The following is a 15,065-nucleotide window of genomic DNA, read 5'->3' on the forward strand; positions in this document are numbered from 1 at the left end:
AATTAAAAAAAATCATCAAATGAAGTGCATTGGAAGAAATAAATATCAGAAATTTCTATATTTTGAACAATAAGAAGCTCTAAACATATTTTGAAAATAATGGGAAACTACTGAAATGAAAGGTCACTAACATACAACCTCTTTGTAATATAACTACATTTTTAAACTAATGGCGGCAAAGAAGACACGTGAGAAGGAAGTCTGATGGGGCTGTGAGACACTTGCTTAGCTTGACAAGACCTCACTCGAAGATCAACACTGTGCAACAGACAAAAAGGAAGTTTTAGAGGCCAGTGCGTCAAGAAATATAGACGGGCCAGTTAGTCTGAATCACTTTTGCAAATGTGCACTCTGTACAATTATACAAATCTCAATCTCAGCTGCACAGAGAGTGTTATTATTGGCGCAGAAAAGAATGATGCTTCATTTCAACCGCGCTATTCTAAAACACAAACTCTTATTTCCTCTGCAAACTACGTAATAATTAATTGCCCGTCAATTGTCAAGGTACGAAATTGTGGCTAACGTGAGGCTTTACCAAAAATTAACTTGCCATGAAGTAAATGTTAAGTAAGGGATTTTTGCACATAGGTCAGGGGGGGTTGAGGGATTTTCTGACGCTTGAAATCAGACGGGTAAAGTTAGTTTATGCGATTGTTATGTACGAGTGGGAGGCCAAGGGGGGGGGGGGCAGGGGAGTCAGAAGCACCTCTGCTATGTGACTGTGTGTGTCTAAGTAGAGTAAGTGAAGAGGGAGCGTGCTGGATGCGGAGGGCTGGGCGGCAGCGTTTAAATAGCAATTAGGTAACTGCCTCCAGATGCTATTGTTTGTGATTTTTTTTTCTGTTGGTGATCAGACTGTCTGTACAGTTCTAAGCCAGTCACGGCTCTGCCTGACGCGCAGCACTTTGCCCGTTGGACTGATGTAACTTAAGTAACACTTACTTGGACTAGACAAGTTCAGACTGCTGTCTCTTCCCGGTCCGTGACCGTCCGGTCAGCAGTGCACCCAGACTAGTTATGCCACACGATGCACATGATGGACAAGTGGCCGATGATGCCCATGGCGAGGACGATCAATGAGAGCAGCATCACGGCGTAGGCGCTATACGAGTTCTCCATCATGGGGTACATTGGGTTCTGGACTTGCGGGCACTTCTCGTCGGTCGTGTTTGGTTCCCCTCTGCTCTCAGCCCTGTCCGCCTCCGAGGCCCCGTCATGCCTGACTCTGGACGGGTCTGTGATTGACGTGAGCAGTGGCTTGGTAGGACTCAGGTGGCCGGTGTCAATGAGACAAGGGTACTCGGCTATCATCCTCGGCTCATACTGCTTCCATGCCTTGGCATCGTTGTCCTCTGCACCTCTCCGCACGCGCAACAAGATCCCAGAGGTGTCTGGAGCACCCCGCCGCTGCCACCAGTTCATTCAAAGGCCGATGCCAGTATTGCCCTGTTGGGGTACCACTGACTGACTTCCTGTGCCTCGGTTATGCAGAAACATCTCTTCATCAGTCAGTGGACCCGTCCTCCACGGCCGGGACGACAGCCTGCCTCATAGACGAAGCAACTTCAGATGCCTCATTCCCCCGCCAAAGTTCAGGCTCACTAACGGTCACATCCAGATTATAATCCCCCCTGTTGCGCCACCTGAGTCGGTAGCAGCAACCACTCACTGCTGAGAGCAGGCCCCCCCCCGTCGGTAATTGCGAGAGCAGTGTGTCAAAGCCGCGCGGCGCTGCCGCAATTAATCATGTAAGTGGATATCAACTGAAGGGGAGTGTTTCAATTGAGGAAATCAGAGGCCAGAATCTAATCGACAAATTTTAGCAAAAGTTTTGCCTCTGACACCATTGATCATACACTCATATTTTTGAGCACAGAAGTCCCTTTTATTGACTCTGTTGTTTTTATTGCTTTTTTATTTTCTTTATTCTATTATTTCTCTTAGGGTAGGCTTGTTAGCAATCTATATACATAAGATACCTTGTGTGACTGGTGCACTGCACCGTGCTGTGTGACTGGTACACTGTGCAGAGTGTGACTGGTGCATGCACCATGCAGAGTTTGACTGGTGCACTGCAACGTGCAGTTTGACTGGTGCACCGTGCAGAGTGTGCGTTTTCATATGTGCAGATTTGATTTTGTATGATAACGCACAGCCAGGTCTCCCGCCCTCTCCTTAACATCGGCCGTGTATTTACGCAAGACATATTTTATCTTGTCGTCTGCAAACTCATGATATTTGCCTATTAGTCGTCTGATTTCGGCCAGTGTGGTATTATTTCGTGTTGTAATCAATGTTCCCTCTAATTTTTTTCCTCTGTGTGCGGCAGTGTGAGGTCTGTTTGATGAGGCAGGCAGGGCTGGACTGGGAATCCAAAGTAGCACTGGCAATTTTGCCGCACTGGCTCCCACCCACCCGAGGTGGGGTGGAGGGGGCCAAGTGTCAAGCACTACTGCTTAAACCAAGTCTACAGCACTTGTGCTTTTGTTACTGAGGGTATATTCAAAACTATATATAAGAGGATGCACAGCTGTAGGTTTAGCCAGTATTTTGAAAAGGTTCAATAAGATAGGGTGCTCTCGCAGGAAGCGTATCCGTCCAAACGCTATTGATAATAGTAGTAGTCGTGCATACATACATGTGAATGCATTCCTGTGTAGAGGCACTCCACTGGGTTCAACAAGGAGAGTCCCCGGTATGTATGTATGCACGACTACTACTTTTGTTACTGAGGGCCCTTATTGCAGCATCACTGCAAAACTGCCCCCAGTAACACAACTTGCCCCCACTGCTCCAAAATGGACCCACAGCCTTCCAGGCAAACGCCTGATGCCTGCTAAGGCCAGTCCAGCCAGGGGGGTGGCCTTCGTATTGGTGACTGGCGTACAATGGTTGTGTCATGTTTGAAATGAGAAAGTGCAGTGCGGAGCTTCTGCAACCACGACAAAGCTACACTAATATATATATTAGGAAAACGGGGCAACCGGCCTCCTTCCACAGTGCCAGTGAACCTTTTCTTTCCTAACTAACTACACAGTGGCAGCTCAGGGACATCTTAAGGATTTTGAGCGCTCTCGGCTAAACGTATTTTGCATGCCTCTGTGCGGATCAGCTTTGAATTTATACTCCAGTTTCAGCTTTCTCGTGTCCTTTTGGCCAAATCACAAACAGTGCACAGGCACACTGGTTCAAATTCCAAATGTGTTTATAGTTAATAGTCAGGGATAGTGATGTATTTTTCCAATATTGTAACACAGTAGAAACCCACTAATACTACTGCAAATAATCACTGTGACAACTACTATTTCTCATAGCTGAGATCCTGTTTGGATCTAAAATAAACATTTTGTATGGATGTTGCATGAAAAAAAAACACATTTGTCAGAAAATGTCTATAATACAATCTCACACATTACCTAGATTACCTAGATTAAAAGTAAATGAAAGAAGATTGCTATGTGCAATAATCTGTTTAAGAATTATTCAAGGTCATCAGGGCAAGACTCTGCAGAGCAGAGCTGGCTCAACCAAGGTGGGGGCTACTCCACCCTTAAAAACAGATAATCATGAATTCACTTATCCGCTCTGAAGATGGTTTCTTGGATATGCCGGGGGGAGGGGCAAGATAGGAGCCTAACACCAGAGTTACACTGTTTTCTAGACACGATAGAAGCCTAACACCAGAGGTACATTGTTTTCTAGGCACAATAGGAGCCTAACACCAATGAAATGAAATGGTGCTACTGTAAAGTGCTCTGATACCCAATATCTTTGGGTCTAGTTCGTTCTATATAAAACTAAAAAAAAAAAGAAAGAAAAGATAGGAGTCTGATACCAGGATTGCATTCACTAAAGCAGATAGTCAAATTCCTAAAGCAAGATTATCTACAATGTTTCTCAAATATCTTTTGCCAATGTAAGACTTCTAATTCCCAACACTGGAAATATAGTCTGATCCCTGCTTGGGAGAAATGATGGAATAATATCAATAGGAGTGCTGACTTCAAACTTTAAATCAGACCAGGAATTCTGCTTGTGGACGAATCTTTGGAGGAAATGTAATAATTATCTATAATAACCCAATATCCTTTGACAAAATGTTCGGCATATGAAGGAATGAATAATAAATTAGTCAAAGGGTCAATTTTGCAAAGCTGTGGTGCCCAGTGTTGGTTCACAAGGGCTGGATCTATGTCAGATTTTCAGGATAAATATTGACTATGTCAACAATTACCTTCACCTTGGTTGTCTCTAAAGCTATCACATGTAGATATCCCAAAACAAGTGCATTAAACCCTCATGGACATCCCTGTTGTAAACTATTCATTCCCCATTGTAGGGGTTTCTTGACACTAATAATAGACGAGTATTGTTACACATCCTAAAATGGATTTCATGTTATCAAACTCCAAAGGATGAAAAGTTGAGGGAGTTGGTGGTGGATTCATTAATCCACTATGCCACCAGCCCATTGCAGTGCTTGTGTGACTGGGCTACTGCACTGGATTAAAACATCATGATGGTGCAATTGGGAAATAAAATAAATTAAAAGAACATCTATGGGGTCTCCTAGCAGTCGGACCAGAGCCTCAGAAAGAGGCACATTTATGAGGGACATCCTCATTTTGGACGAAAAATGATTACAGTTCTGTCTTTGTTTCGTCTTTCTTTCACACATTTATCAACAGGATATAGCATATTTTATGGGAGCGAGTCTTTTTAAAGGTGATGTAACACACACATATGATTAACTTGAACTCCACCAATTCTGTGATCTTTCTCAGTCCATGACACATTGCAAGGTGGGGAAAATCTGACAGATATGGGTATGTTATGTTATGTTATAAAAATATTTATATCGTGCACTGCTACTCAAGAGTGTCCTGGCGCGTGGAGAAACAGTGACATGGGAGGCAGAAAGGGCTAAATGGACTGTTTAAACAGATGAGTTTTTAGCCTTTTTTTTAAGGTAGCCAGTTCCTTGATATATCGAAGATCGTCGGGGAGCGCCTTCCACACCTTGACCGTAAAGGACTGCCCCCCCCCCAGACGAGCTCTCCGGAATCTGGGGATCACCAGCCGTCTTTGCAAAGCTGACCGCAGGGGACGGCTGGGGTGTAAAAGGAGAGCCTGGAACTGATATAGGTAGGGCCCAAACCATGAAGGGCCTTGTGTGTCATGGTTAGTGCTTTAAAATGCACACGCTGGGCAACAGGTAACTAGTGCTGGTTGCTCAGCTGCTTGCGAACGCTAAGGCATCTAGGGATGTTAAATAAAAGCCTGACTGCCGCGTTCGGGATGACCTGTAATTTTCCCAGACGGTACCCTGGAATGCCGAGATAAAGAGCGTTGGCATAACCCAGGCGTGCCAGTATAAGTGCCCTGGCCACAGTCTCCCTAGCAGCACGGGGAAGCAGGGGAAAGAATCTTCTCAGGGCTTTAAGTGTGCCAAAGCACACCCCTGACAGACGCATGATTTGTTCATGGAAGCCTAAGTCGCCCCCAAACCAAATTCCCAGGTTTTTCGCTACACCACAATCTCCTGAGGGACACAGAAATCCAGGAGGCCAGAGAGACTCTCTAAAAGCAGGAGGGAAATGGCCGTAGAGGAGCACCTCCGATTTCTCTTCATTACATTTCAGGCTAGCCTGGGCTAGCCACTAAAATACCGTTGAAAGGCAACGATGGGCCACTTCCGTCTGCAAATCATCACCCTTCCATGTAAAGAGAAGCTGTGTGTCATCGGCGTAGGCCATAATTTTGGCACCCAGCTTCTCCGCTAGACAGATCAGGGGAGTAAGGTAAACATTGAACAAAAGAGGGCTCAATGTAGACCCTTGAGGAACACCGGTGGCTAACATACTGTGTGATGAAGAGAAGGGGGGCATCCACACATGTTGGGAGCGGTTGTCCAAAAAGGATCTAACCCATTCCCAGGCCGTGCCAGTAAGACCGATGTCAGACAGGCGGGAGAGGAGCTGGAGGTGGGGAACCGTATCGAAGGCGGCAGAGAGGTCAAGTAAAATCAGAGCCGCCCTGCCGCCTGCATCCAGGCACTCCCTAATAGCCTACGCAATTTCCACTAGCGCAGTCTCTGTGCTAAATGCTGTCCTAAATCCGGATTGTGCCGGTTGTAGAGCTCCTGTGGATTCCACAAATCTCTCCAGTTGTTTAAAGGCCACCTTCTCGCACACCTTAGCTAAGGCTGGGAGAAGGGAAATGGGGCGATAGTTAGAGGGAAGTGTGGCATCGGCAGAAGGTTTTTTAAGGAGAGGGAGGAGTTTTGCATGTTTCCATTGCATGGGCACCCTTCCAGATTGAAGTGAGTTATTAACCAACTTCGCGACCTCTGGAGCGACTGTCTCTGCCACCCCACTCAGGACCCTAGCATGGCAGGGGTCTACCGGCGAACCAGATTTTAATGATTTGAGGATGGCTAGGACGTCTTTCTCCTCTGCAGAGATGAAATGCGAAAAGAAAAGGTTGGGTATAGTGGAGCATGGGTATCAAGCAGGCTCCAGTGGGATAGAAGAAATAATATTCACCCATTCAATCCTTGGCCTCTATGCTGTGAATGAGATGATCAACAGGGAGGAGGAACGTTAACTTTTTTTAATGAAAATCTGGAGAGAGGAGGCACTTGTGTATCCAAAGATAGAAAGTGCAGCATGGCGCTTGGGACGGGGTTTCACTGGAAAACTGCATATCCTTTTTTCTCAAAACACATATGCATCTCAACTTCCAGCCAATGCCACAGTTTTCAGTTTGATTGTAAAAGCACACGTTATGTTTTTAGGCTTTCTGCATGCCTTTTGTTAGTAGAGGGCGACAGATTACGTGCCTTTTGGAATGTTTTCATGTTATTTGCAGAGCCCGACATACTAATGCACGGGGCTGCATTTAGCGTGTAGCACCGTCGTGCGTTGTAATTAACATAAATATTTTCACAATGGCCCTTTATTAGCACTCAGCCGTGCTCCATTAAGTGAAGACATGCAACCAGCACAAAAGAACGGCGTGTAAGGCACATGTCGTACTTTTGGACTTGCTGCATTTCTTCTCTTAAAGCAGCACGGCTGAGAGCTGATTGAGGGCCATTGTGAAAATATTTATGTTAATTGCAGCGCACTACGGTGCTACAATTAACAGGAATATTTTCACAATGGTCCTCAAACAGACCCCATCTGCGCTCCTTTAGCAGCAAGTGCAGGAGCCACAGGAAGCCGGAAATTAACATTTTTTGCGCCGCAGCTGTTATAAAAGCGGCGGCGCGAATACTCTTTCTGAGATGTTCTGTAGATCAGCATTGCGCGCTCGGGGGATCAGACATGCGCGCGTGCGCTGCCGCGCACGTTCTTGGGAACACTGGTTATAATGTATTCCTCCTCCAGCCTTTAAATGTCTGCTTCCGTCATCCTTAAGTAGTTCATCCTTATTTGTCGGACGCTTGCCCATTACCGAATTAACCATAACGGAGCTGAGAGTCACACCACCAGTCCCCGCAGATTGCACAACAACCCCTGGTGGAGCTGCCTGACAAGCACAGGGCACGAACTGTATAACATCTCTATGTACACGAATTAAGGAAGTATGCAACACCCGCAATTGATCGAGATTAGCGTTTGTTAACTCACGAGGGTGTAGAGCATACCCAGCTAAGACCGGCCCTGAGGCTCCTTCAATTGATAAATGACCTAAATGGACAGGTGTATAGGTGTGAGGAAGAGTGCCGTTAAACCAAATACGGTGTTGCCAAGCTGATAGCCGAACCTCTAGGGTCTGATATGGACATTAAGCGACCGGAACCGCAGAGGCGGTATAATCAAACAGATTATCATCCGCTGTAACTGCCGGAAAGGTGACACAAGAATAAAAGACTTCGAATGGATACGTGGGATCCGTTCCAAATACAAAAATTAAATTGACCCCTGTATCAGGGACTGCAAAATTCCTTAAGTAGTCTCTTAGCGACTGTGTGCGGCAATCTCATGCCCCATCACAAAAGTAGGATGTACAACTTAATGTATGCAGCACAGAAAAGGCTAATAATAGAGAGTAACCTCTTTGGCGTAACTTCAAGCTTGAAAGAACCTATAAACACTTAAATATAGGAGGTATTGTCATCACAGCCGCCTCCGGAGGTGGACGTGAGGGTATCGTGGACAAGCACAAGCACTACTCAAGCGTCTTTCAGATAAGAACCAAACGTTGGTGGCGCCATGTTGCAGGTATTCTGCACAAACACAGAACTATGCACAGGAAAACAGGGCCTCAGTGAATAGGTGGTGTACCAACCTACCACATCTGTACCTACAATCCCTTACCGACTAGCTATAGTGTCTCTTCGTTCTTCGTCTACAGCGAAGCTACCAATGATTAGACAACTCAGAACACGTAACTCTATCTTGGGAATCGCGAGAACAAGACACACTTTCACTTAGCCACTCATACTTGTCCACAATGCGAGTAATCAGAGACGCAGTATAGTTTAAAATGTTTATTTCAACTAACGCGCTCTATGGTGCAGTGCACAAGCCAATACTAGCAGCAGAATGCATAAACACAATATAGTCAGCATTATTACAATTCCATAGAATACAAAAGGGGATTTCATGTTATAAAAAACAATGGAAAAGGACTGAACCACTTAACCACCCTCCCCGTGACAAGAGATAGTTTATTATAAAATAAAAGACCTCTGGGCTTTTTCAGCAGACTCCATACCTCAAGGCCTAGATTCAATGTTCACATCGGAGGACAAACACTGGTCTTCTCTCTGGAAAGGTGTCTCTCCGTGTGTGTGAGAACATTTTGTGTTTGCAATATTAAAGTACACGATTTCCAGAGGTGCCACTGTGTGAAGCCTGTTATGTCTAGGTGTGAGGGACAGATCAGAACAGAATAACAAGGGGCATTGTTGTTTAACCTTGAACATCATGTGCAGACTAAACCTCAGAGCACAGCAAAGAACCTGCAAAGCAGACAGTTCTCATGTGTAAAAGGGGCACAAATAAGGATTGCAAAATAGACGCTTGCAGTGTCGTGCTCAAAAGCAGGTTCATGGCAGCTAAGCTCATGCTAATTTAGCAATTGTCGACAATGGACCTATAAGCCTTACTACACTTCTGTTTAATGCTCGGAAGCCCACCTGCTTCCGAATCGCTAGAAGCCTCTGAGCTGTTTTCGTTTGTCTTCCGCCTGAGTTATTATCTTGTATTACTGCGTCCCATACGAATTGGTCCTTCTCCGTATCAATATCTTCAGATGAACTCCTGAACATATTTGAATTGAAGTCCCCGTAATGATCAGGCTGTTGGTATGCTCTTCCGTTATAATTTTCTCGAGCTCCTCCTTCAGTTGCTGGGTGCTTTTAGTTCTTTCACACAGTGTAAGTAGAGATTTATGAGGATTATCTGCTCATTTTCATCCTCCCCCTGTAAAGTGATTCTGAGCACTTGAATGGCGTTTGGAGGTGCTAAGCTGTGCATCATTGGCTCCATACCATAAATGCTCCTTATAGAGCTGTATGTAGCATGGCCTCCCTTGCTGAGCCGAATTTGGCGCTTTTAATAGCAGGTAGGGAGAGCAGATTAAATTTGTTTAATTCTGGTGGCGATTCGCACCAAGTTTCCTGGAATGAAATAGAACACTAGGACTTTAGAGACCACCTTTTTAATAAGAACAGCAAAACTACAAGTCCCATAAGCAATAGTGATGGAAGGTGTCTTGCATGCCCTGGGGCGACAGCCGATTCAGTATATCCAGTTGAATTTTTTCAGTATTTGACACAGTATTGAATTTGTAACCTTTGTTTTTATGGTCAGGAGTCACCAGATTACTTAAACATGTTGTTTCTTTTATTTTCAAGGTCGATTATGTATTGGTCACCAACTTGGAAGCTCTATTCATTCTTCAGTGTTTGTCATTGATCTCCAGCGTGCGGCTAGTTTGGGTCAGGCCCCTGCATCGATCCTAATAACTCGCACAGGTAAGGACCTTATAGTAGGAACATGATATCCTGACAGTTGTCTTTAAGAAGTGCGCTCTGAGGCAGGTATCCTGAAACAACATTTTTCTGTGCTCTCTCTCAAACTGCAAGAACCCAGAATCTTCTCAAGTCTGTGAGAAAATTGAGTGATTCCAAGAATAAAATCAAATTGTCATTTTTGTTAAAAGCCTGCCACTATCTGCTATGTACATTTGTACAAATAAAACACAAAACATCGGAAGGCCAACTAATCTATCATGCATTTAATGCAAAAATAGCAAAAGGCCAATCAAACTAACAAGTGAAAATTGTCATTTCAATGGGCGCGAGCATCCACCCAAAAGCAAGTTGAAGTATAGAATACTAATGCTACAATATGTATTTTTATCACTTTTCTCCTAAAACAAATCAATGAAACATGAACATGTGATAGAAATAGTTACTAAAACTAAACTAATGAGTATGAGGCAGGGTCGTTTCTCAAGAAGAATGTGAGAAGTCCTTGAGAAGCAGATAAACGATACACAGACAAGCTGTAGAATTCATTTTTTAAGAAAATCTCACTTCTGATTGCCAATATTCAGTTTACTACAAGATGCAGGAAAGTGTGCAGATGTACAGCACTAAATAAAATGTTTCTGGGCCCTAACAGAATCATGTAACCTTGCAGCCATATTAAGGCGAACAAACACATCAAATTGATATAAGATCATTGTAATTTGGTTATGCAGTATATCAATGCATGTTATGGCATTCATTTGTAAACAATTATCGGTATTAAGGCCGCAAATATATGCAGTTATGCAGTCTCAATTCCTTCTTCCTAGTTGCCACCACTGCTGCTAGCCAGATGCATTCAGCAGTGCCTCCTGTGACCTGAAATCCTGCATTTAATCAGTACCAAAGGTCGTCAATGCTTCTAGCCAGCTCTTGTCACAGGTGCCACTCACACCCGATCCCCCTGCACCTGTTATTCTTTGAGCCTGCTCCAGTCAGTAGTGGCCCCTACAACCTGTTATCATTCTAGCCAATTCGGGTCATTAGGCAGACCCCCCAGGATATAGCGGCATGGATTAGCAAATTTAGCGGCACAAAAATGGAAATTTAGCGGCACAAATATGGAAATTTAGCGGCAATTTTGCGGCATTTTATTTGGCCATTTTTCCTACAACAAAGGGCTCAATAGCGTGGAGAGTGAGTAGCTGTCAAGCAGGGCATAGATCGGAGATTAGCAGAATGCCAAAAGGGTAAATAATGATAAGCCCTTAACAGTACAGTTAACATATCTCTCAATGCGCCTCCTGCAGAAAATTCCGGCCTGTAATTGCTAGCGTCTAGGATGCAATTATATTGGGTCGCATTAAATAAGGAGAATTAAATTCATCCGATTTTGTACAACTGCCGGCTGAACCTCGGGGCTGCAGAGCATGGTATTCTTATTACACTCTTTACTTACTATCCCTATTCCAGTTTGCGCAACAGTAGGGAAGGTGTTGGAATTAATTTCCAATACCTCAGCGCCCCCTACAGAAAGTCGTTGTGATGACTTGCAATGTAAATGCATCGCATACTAACAACGCAGTCGTTGTAACGACCGTGTTGTAATAGTAATGCGATGTAATGACAGCATTGTAAACGCTGTTTCCTGTCTCTGTTGCTCTCTTGTCTTTGTCTCTCTTTCTCTCTCTCTCTTTTTTCTTTGTCTTTCCCTCTCATTCTCTCTCTCGTTCTTTCTCAGTCTCTCTCTACCTCCCTCTCTTTATCTCTCTCTCTCTCGCTCTCTTTCTCTCTCTCTCTCTTGCCTGCGGAGGTAAATCCATGGAGCTGGAGACAGAGGCTGCAGCGGCCTCCAGTGACCCCATCCGTCACCCGCCCTTCCTTACACTCTTTCTGCCTCCCAATTCTCCCTCTCTTAGTTGTGTTTTGCCGCTTTTAGCTCCTCTATCTTCCTTCCTGTGTCACTCTTTCCACTGTCCCATTCACATTTCTGTTTCTCATGCCCCCTTCTTTCTGTGCCTCATTCACTCATCCTCTCTCTCACTCTCACACACACACATCTTTCTCTCCTTATCAATATCTCTCTCATCAGCCCAGTCTCTTCTCCCCAGTCCCTCTCTCTTTCCATCTTCGGATCTCTCTAGCACCCTGCCTCCCTAGTTCTCTCTTGTCGCCCTCTCTCCCTTCCTCGCCCTCTCTTCTCTCTCTAACTCTCATACTTTCGTTCTTCCAGACACTGTCTTTCTTCCCCTTCCTCTCTTGCCCTCTTTCTCGCGCATTCACCCTCCCTCTTTCTCTCCTGCTCACTCCTCTCTACTTTTCTCCACCTTTCACTTTCATTCGCCCAGTTTCTCTCACCCCTACTACCCTTTCCTTCTTTCCCACCTCTATGACTTCTTTGCTCACTCCCCCTCTCTTTCATCCCTTCTTTCTCGTCTCACCTGCCCCATACCCTCAGTTTTCATTCTTGCTCCCCCTCTTTACCTTTGCGCTCCACCTTTCACCTTTATCCTCCCATTTTCTTTCACCCCTACCCTTTCCTTCTAAACCCACCACTCTCCCTTGCTTTCACCCCTTTCCTCTCCTCACACATGTGCCCCCAGCCACTCTCCCTTGCTTTCACCCCTTTCCTCTCCTCACACTTGTGCCCCCAGCCACTCTCCCTTGGTTTCACCCCTTTCCTCTCCTCACACATGTGCCCCCAGCCACTCTCCCTTTCTTTCACCCCTTTCTTCTCCTCACACGTGCCTCCACCCCCTCTTTCTCTCTCCTTCCGGTCTGTGGTAATCCGTGCAGGAAGCCGATGGTAACTGCCGCTCGCATCCTCCGGAGAGAAACCCCGGGGTCTCGCAGAACGACGATCTGACACTAGAGCACGAAAAAAGAAAAGCCCGAAATAAACCAGCTCTAGAAATGAACCGGAGGAGGGGTGGGGGGCGCTTCTCCCCAAATGAAGGGCAGAAACCATCAGCACGCGAGAGGACCTGGCTGCCCCCTGCCTCCGTGCCCTGTTTGTACGTCTGAGGTATGTTTGTGCCGAGGCTCACACAGCGTGAAACTGGATGAGCTGAGTCATTACAGACCCCCCAGGATATAGCGGCTTTTGTAAAAATGCAGTGCGATTTCTACAAAAGTGCCGATTTCGCGGGCACTTTTGTAAAAATCGCGGCATTTTTACAAAAGTGCCGATTTCGCGGCAAACCGCGAAATCGCGATATCCTGGAGGGTCTGATTAGGGGCCCTTGGGACTTGTAATCATGCTATCCAGCTTCAGTCAGTATTGGCCCCCTGGGACCTATTATCCTGCTAGGCAACTCCAGACACTTGTGGCTCCTGTAATTTAAATCCTACTAAGATTCAAAACCAGAGGTCATCTCTGCTGCTAACTAACGATTTACAAAAGAGAAGCTGAGGCACAAAGACAGCACACGTCACACATGCAAACACAGTGCTGCTTGACTCTGGGAGTCCTGCCGGCTTGATATTTAACACCAGGAAAAGAATATGACTCTGCTCCCACGTGAGTTCAATGTCCTTGTGAATACACGTGACGCATACATAAAAACATATAGGTGGTAGTTTAATACACTGTGGTCAAAAGCGGGAAAACACTCGCCCAACGAGGGTGATGTCATCACCTCCTCGAGAGAAACACTGAGATCAACGCTAACATTTTTGTGTGGTGTTCGGAAGAAAGCTTTAAATGTTGTAAGTGAGCCCAGGGGGAGGAATACTATCTTCCGTTCACATGGTGGCCTTTGTAGTGTTGAAGAGGAACTAATGTCAGTAAATTCACTCATTCACTGGTCGACAAGCAATGTCCCAAAAGCAGCTTTCCTTTGCACTCCTTCACTTTGTGTTGTTCTGGTTGCTCTATTTCAGTCACTTTGTTAAGACTCTATTGATATGCTTGTCTGGTGTGCTGAAGCACCGTGAGGTCTTCCTAAGCAAAATACGCTCATCATTAAAAATAAATGAATAAATATAAACCTTTCTTTTTGGAATTCTCCGCACGAACAGGTCCCAACAAACAAGCATCCACTGCATATCCGACGGAAATGACAATAATGGATTAACAATGATATAAAGTAAATCCCACAAACTGACAATCTGCGGCTCTTCAGGCCCAAATATACCTTGGTAGACCTCAGCTTGCTCTCCCAGGCCTCCCACTGGGAGTCGTCTCCTGTGGGCTCAGAGATCTGTGGTTTCTGTTGTTCGCCAGGGGCCCTACACCTTTTCAAACTTACTTGTTAGAAGTAGCGGTATATATGGCAAGACGCAGAAGGGACTTAGCAAGGTCCAAGTAAATAATAAAACAAAAAGAAAACAAAGCGGTCTTTGTCTATGTGAGGCAGCGTATGGAAAGGACCCATTATTTCGAAAGTAGTTGACATCACTGCCTGTTGGGGTGGCACTTCATCCGATAACTGTTCGGAAATAACTATTAAGGAGGCTAACTTTTCAAAAGCAGTGTTATGGAAATTTGGACACAATTTTATCAAATTAGATCCCTGTAAAAGCCCAGGGGGGCGAAACGTGCGACGGCTGTTGTTGCTCCCCATGTTTTGAGAAGTGAAAATAAAGTTAACAGAAAGACCTGATTCAAGACTTTGTCTAATTTTCAACTGAAAGAACACTTGATCAATGGCCAATTGAAATTTACTTTGTGGAAGAATCTCCATTTTATATTTTTTTGACTCCTCTGTTGGATGATAGATATAATGATCTGGTGTATTTTGGTTCAATATTGTTCTAGGCCCTCGAGTCCTAGTGAAGACATACCCTGGTGGGTGGGTGGGTAGTGTAACACGATAGGAGCACCCCAAAGAAACTTTGTTGAATCAAATAATTTGGAAAAATTATTATAAATGGATGTGCAGATCATTAAGCAAACCTACAAAGTTTTCGAATGAACTCAATGAAAATCTCCCCTGGGAGAATGCCATTACCTGAATGACTTAGTGCCTGTGGAGTAGGGCTCCACCCACACAGGCATAGATATGTGCTGTTACTATTCTGTTTTTTATGTAGGGGCCATGTTCCTGTAATCCTGCCTCCCATTTTCCACTTCGTG

General features: G+C 45.0%; 1 protein-coding gene across 1 annotated transcript in view; it reads left to right on the top strand.

Moving 5' to 3' along the window:
* LOC144806014 (uncharacterized) overlaps window positions 1-15,065 on the top strand; it is a 239,095-nt gene that overhangs the window by 216,885 nt on the left and 7,145 nt on the right. The window contains exon 2 of the mRNA XM_078672471.1: window positions 13,561-13,566. Coding sequence (XP_078528597.1) covers window positions 13,561-13,566 — 6 coding nt within the window. The remainder of the gene's footprint in view (window positions 1-13,560; window positions 13,567-15,065) is intronic.

The sequence above is a fragment of the Lissotriton helveticus genome (assembly GCF_964261635.1).
Source record: "Lissotriton helveticus chromosome 1_1 unlocalized genomic scaffold, aLisHel1.1 SUPER_1_unloc_4, whole genome shotgun sequence".
Lineage (NCBI taxonomy): Eukaryota > Metazoa > Chordata > Amphibia > Caudata > Salamandridae > Lissotriton > Lissotriton helveticus.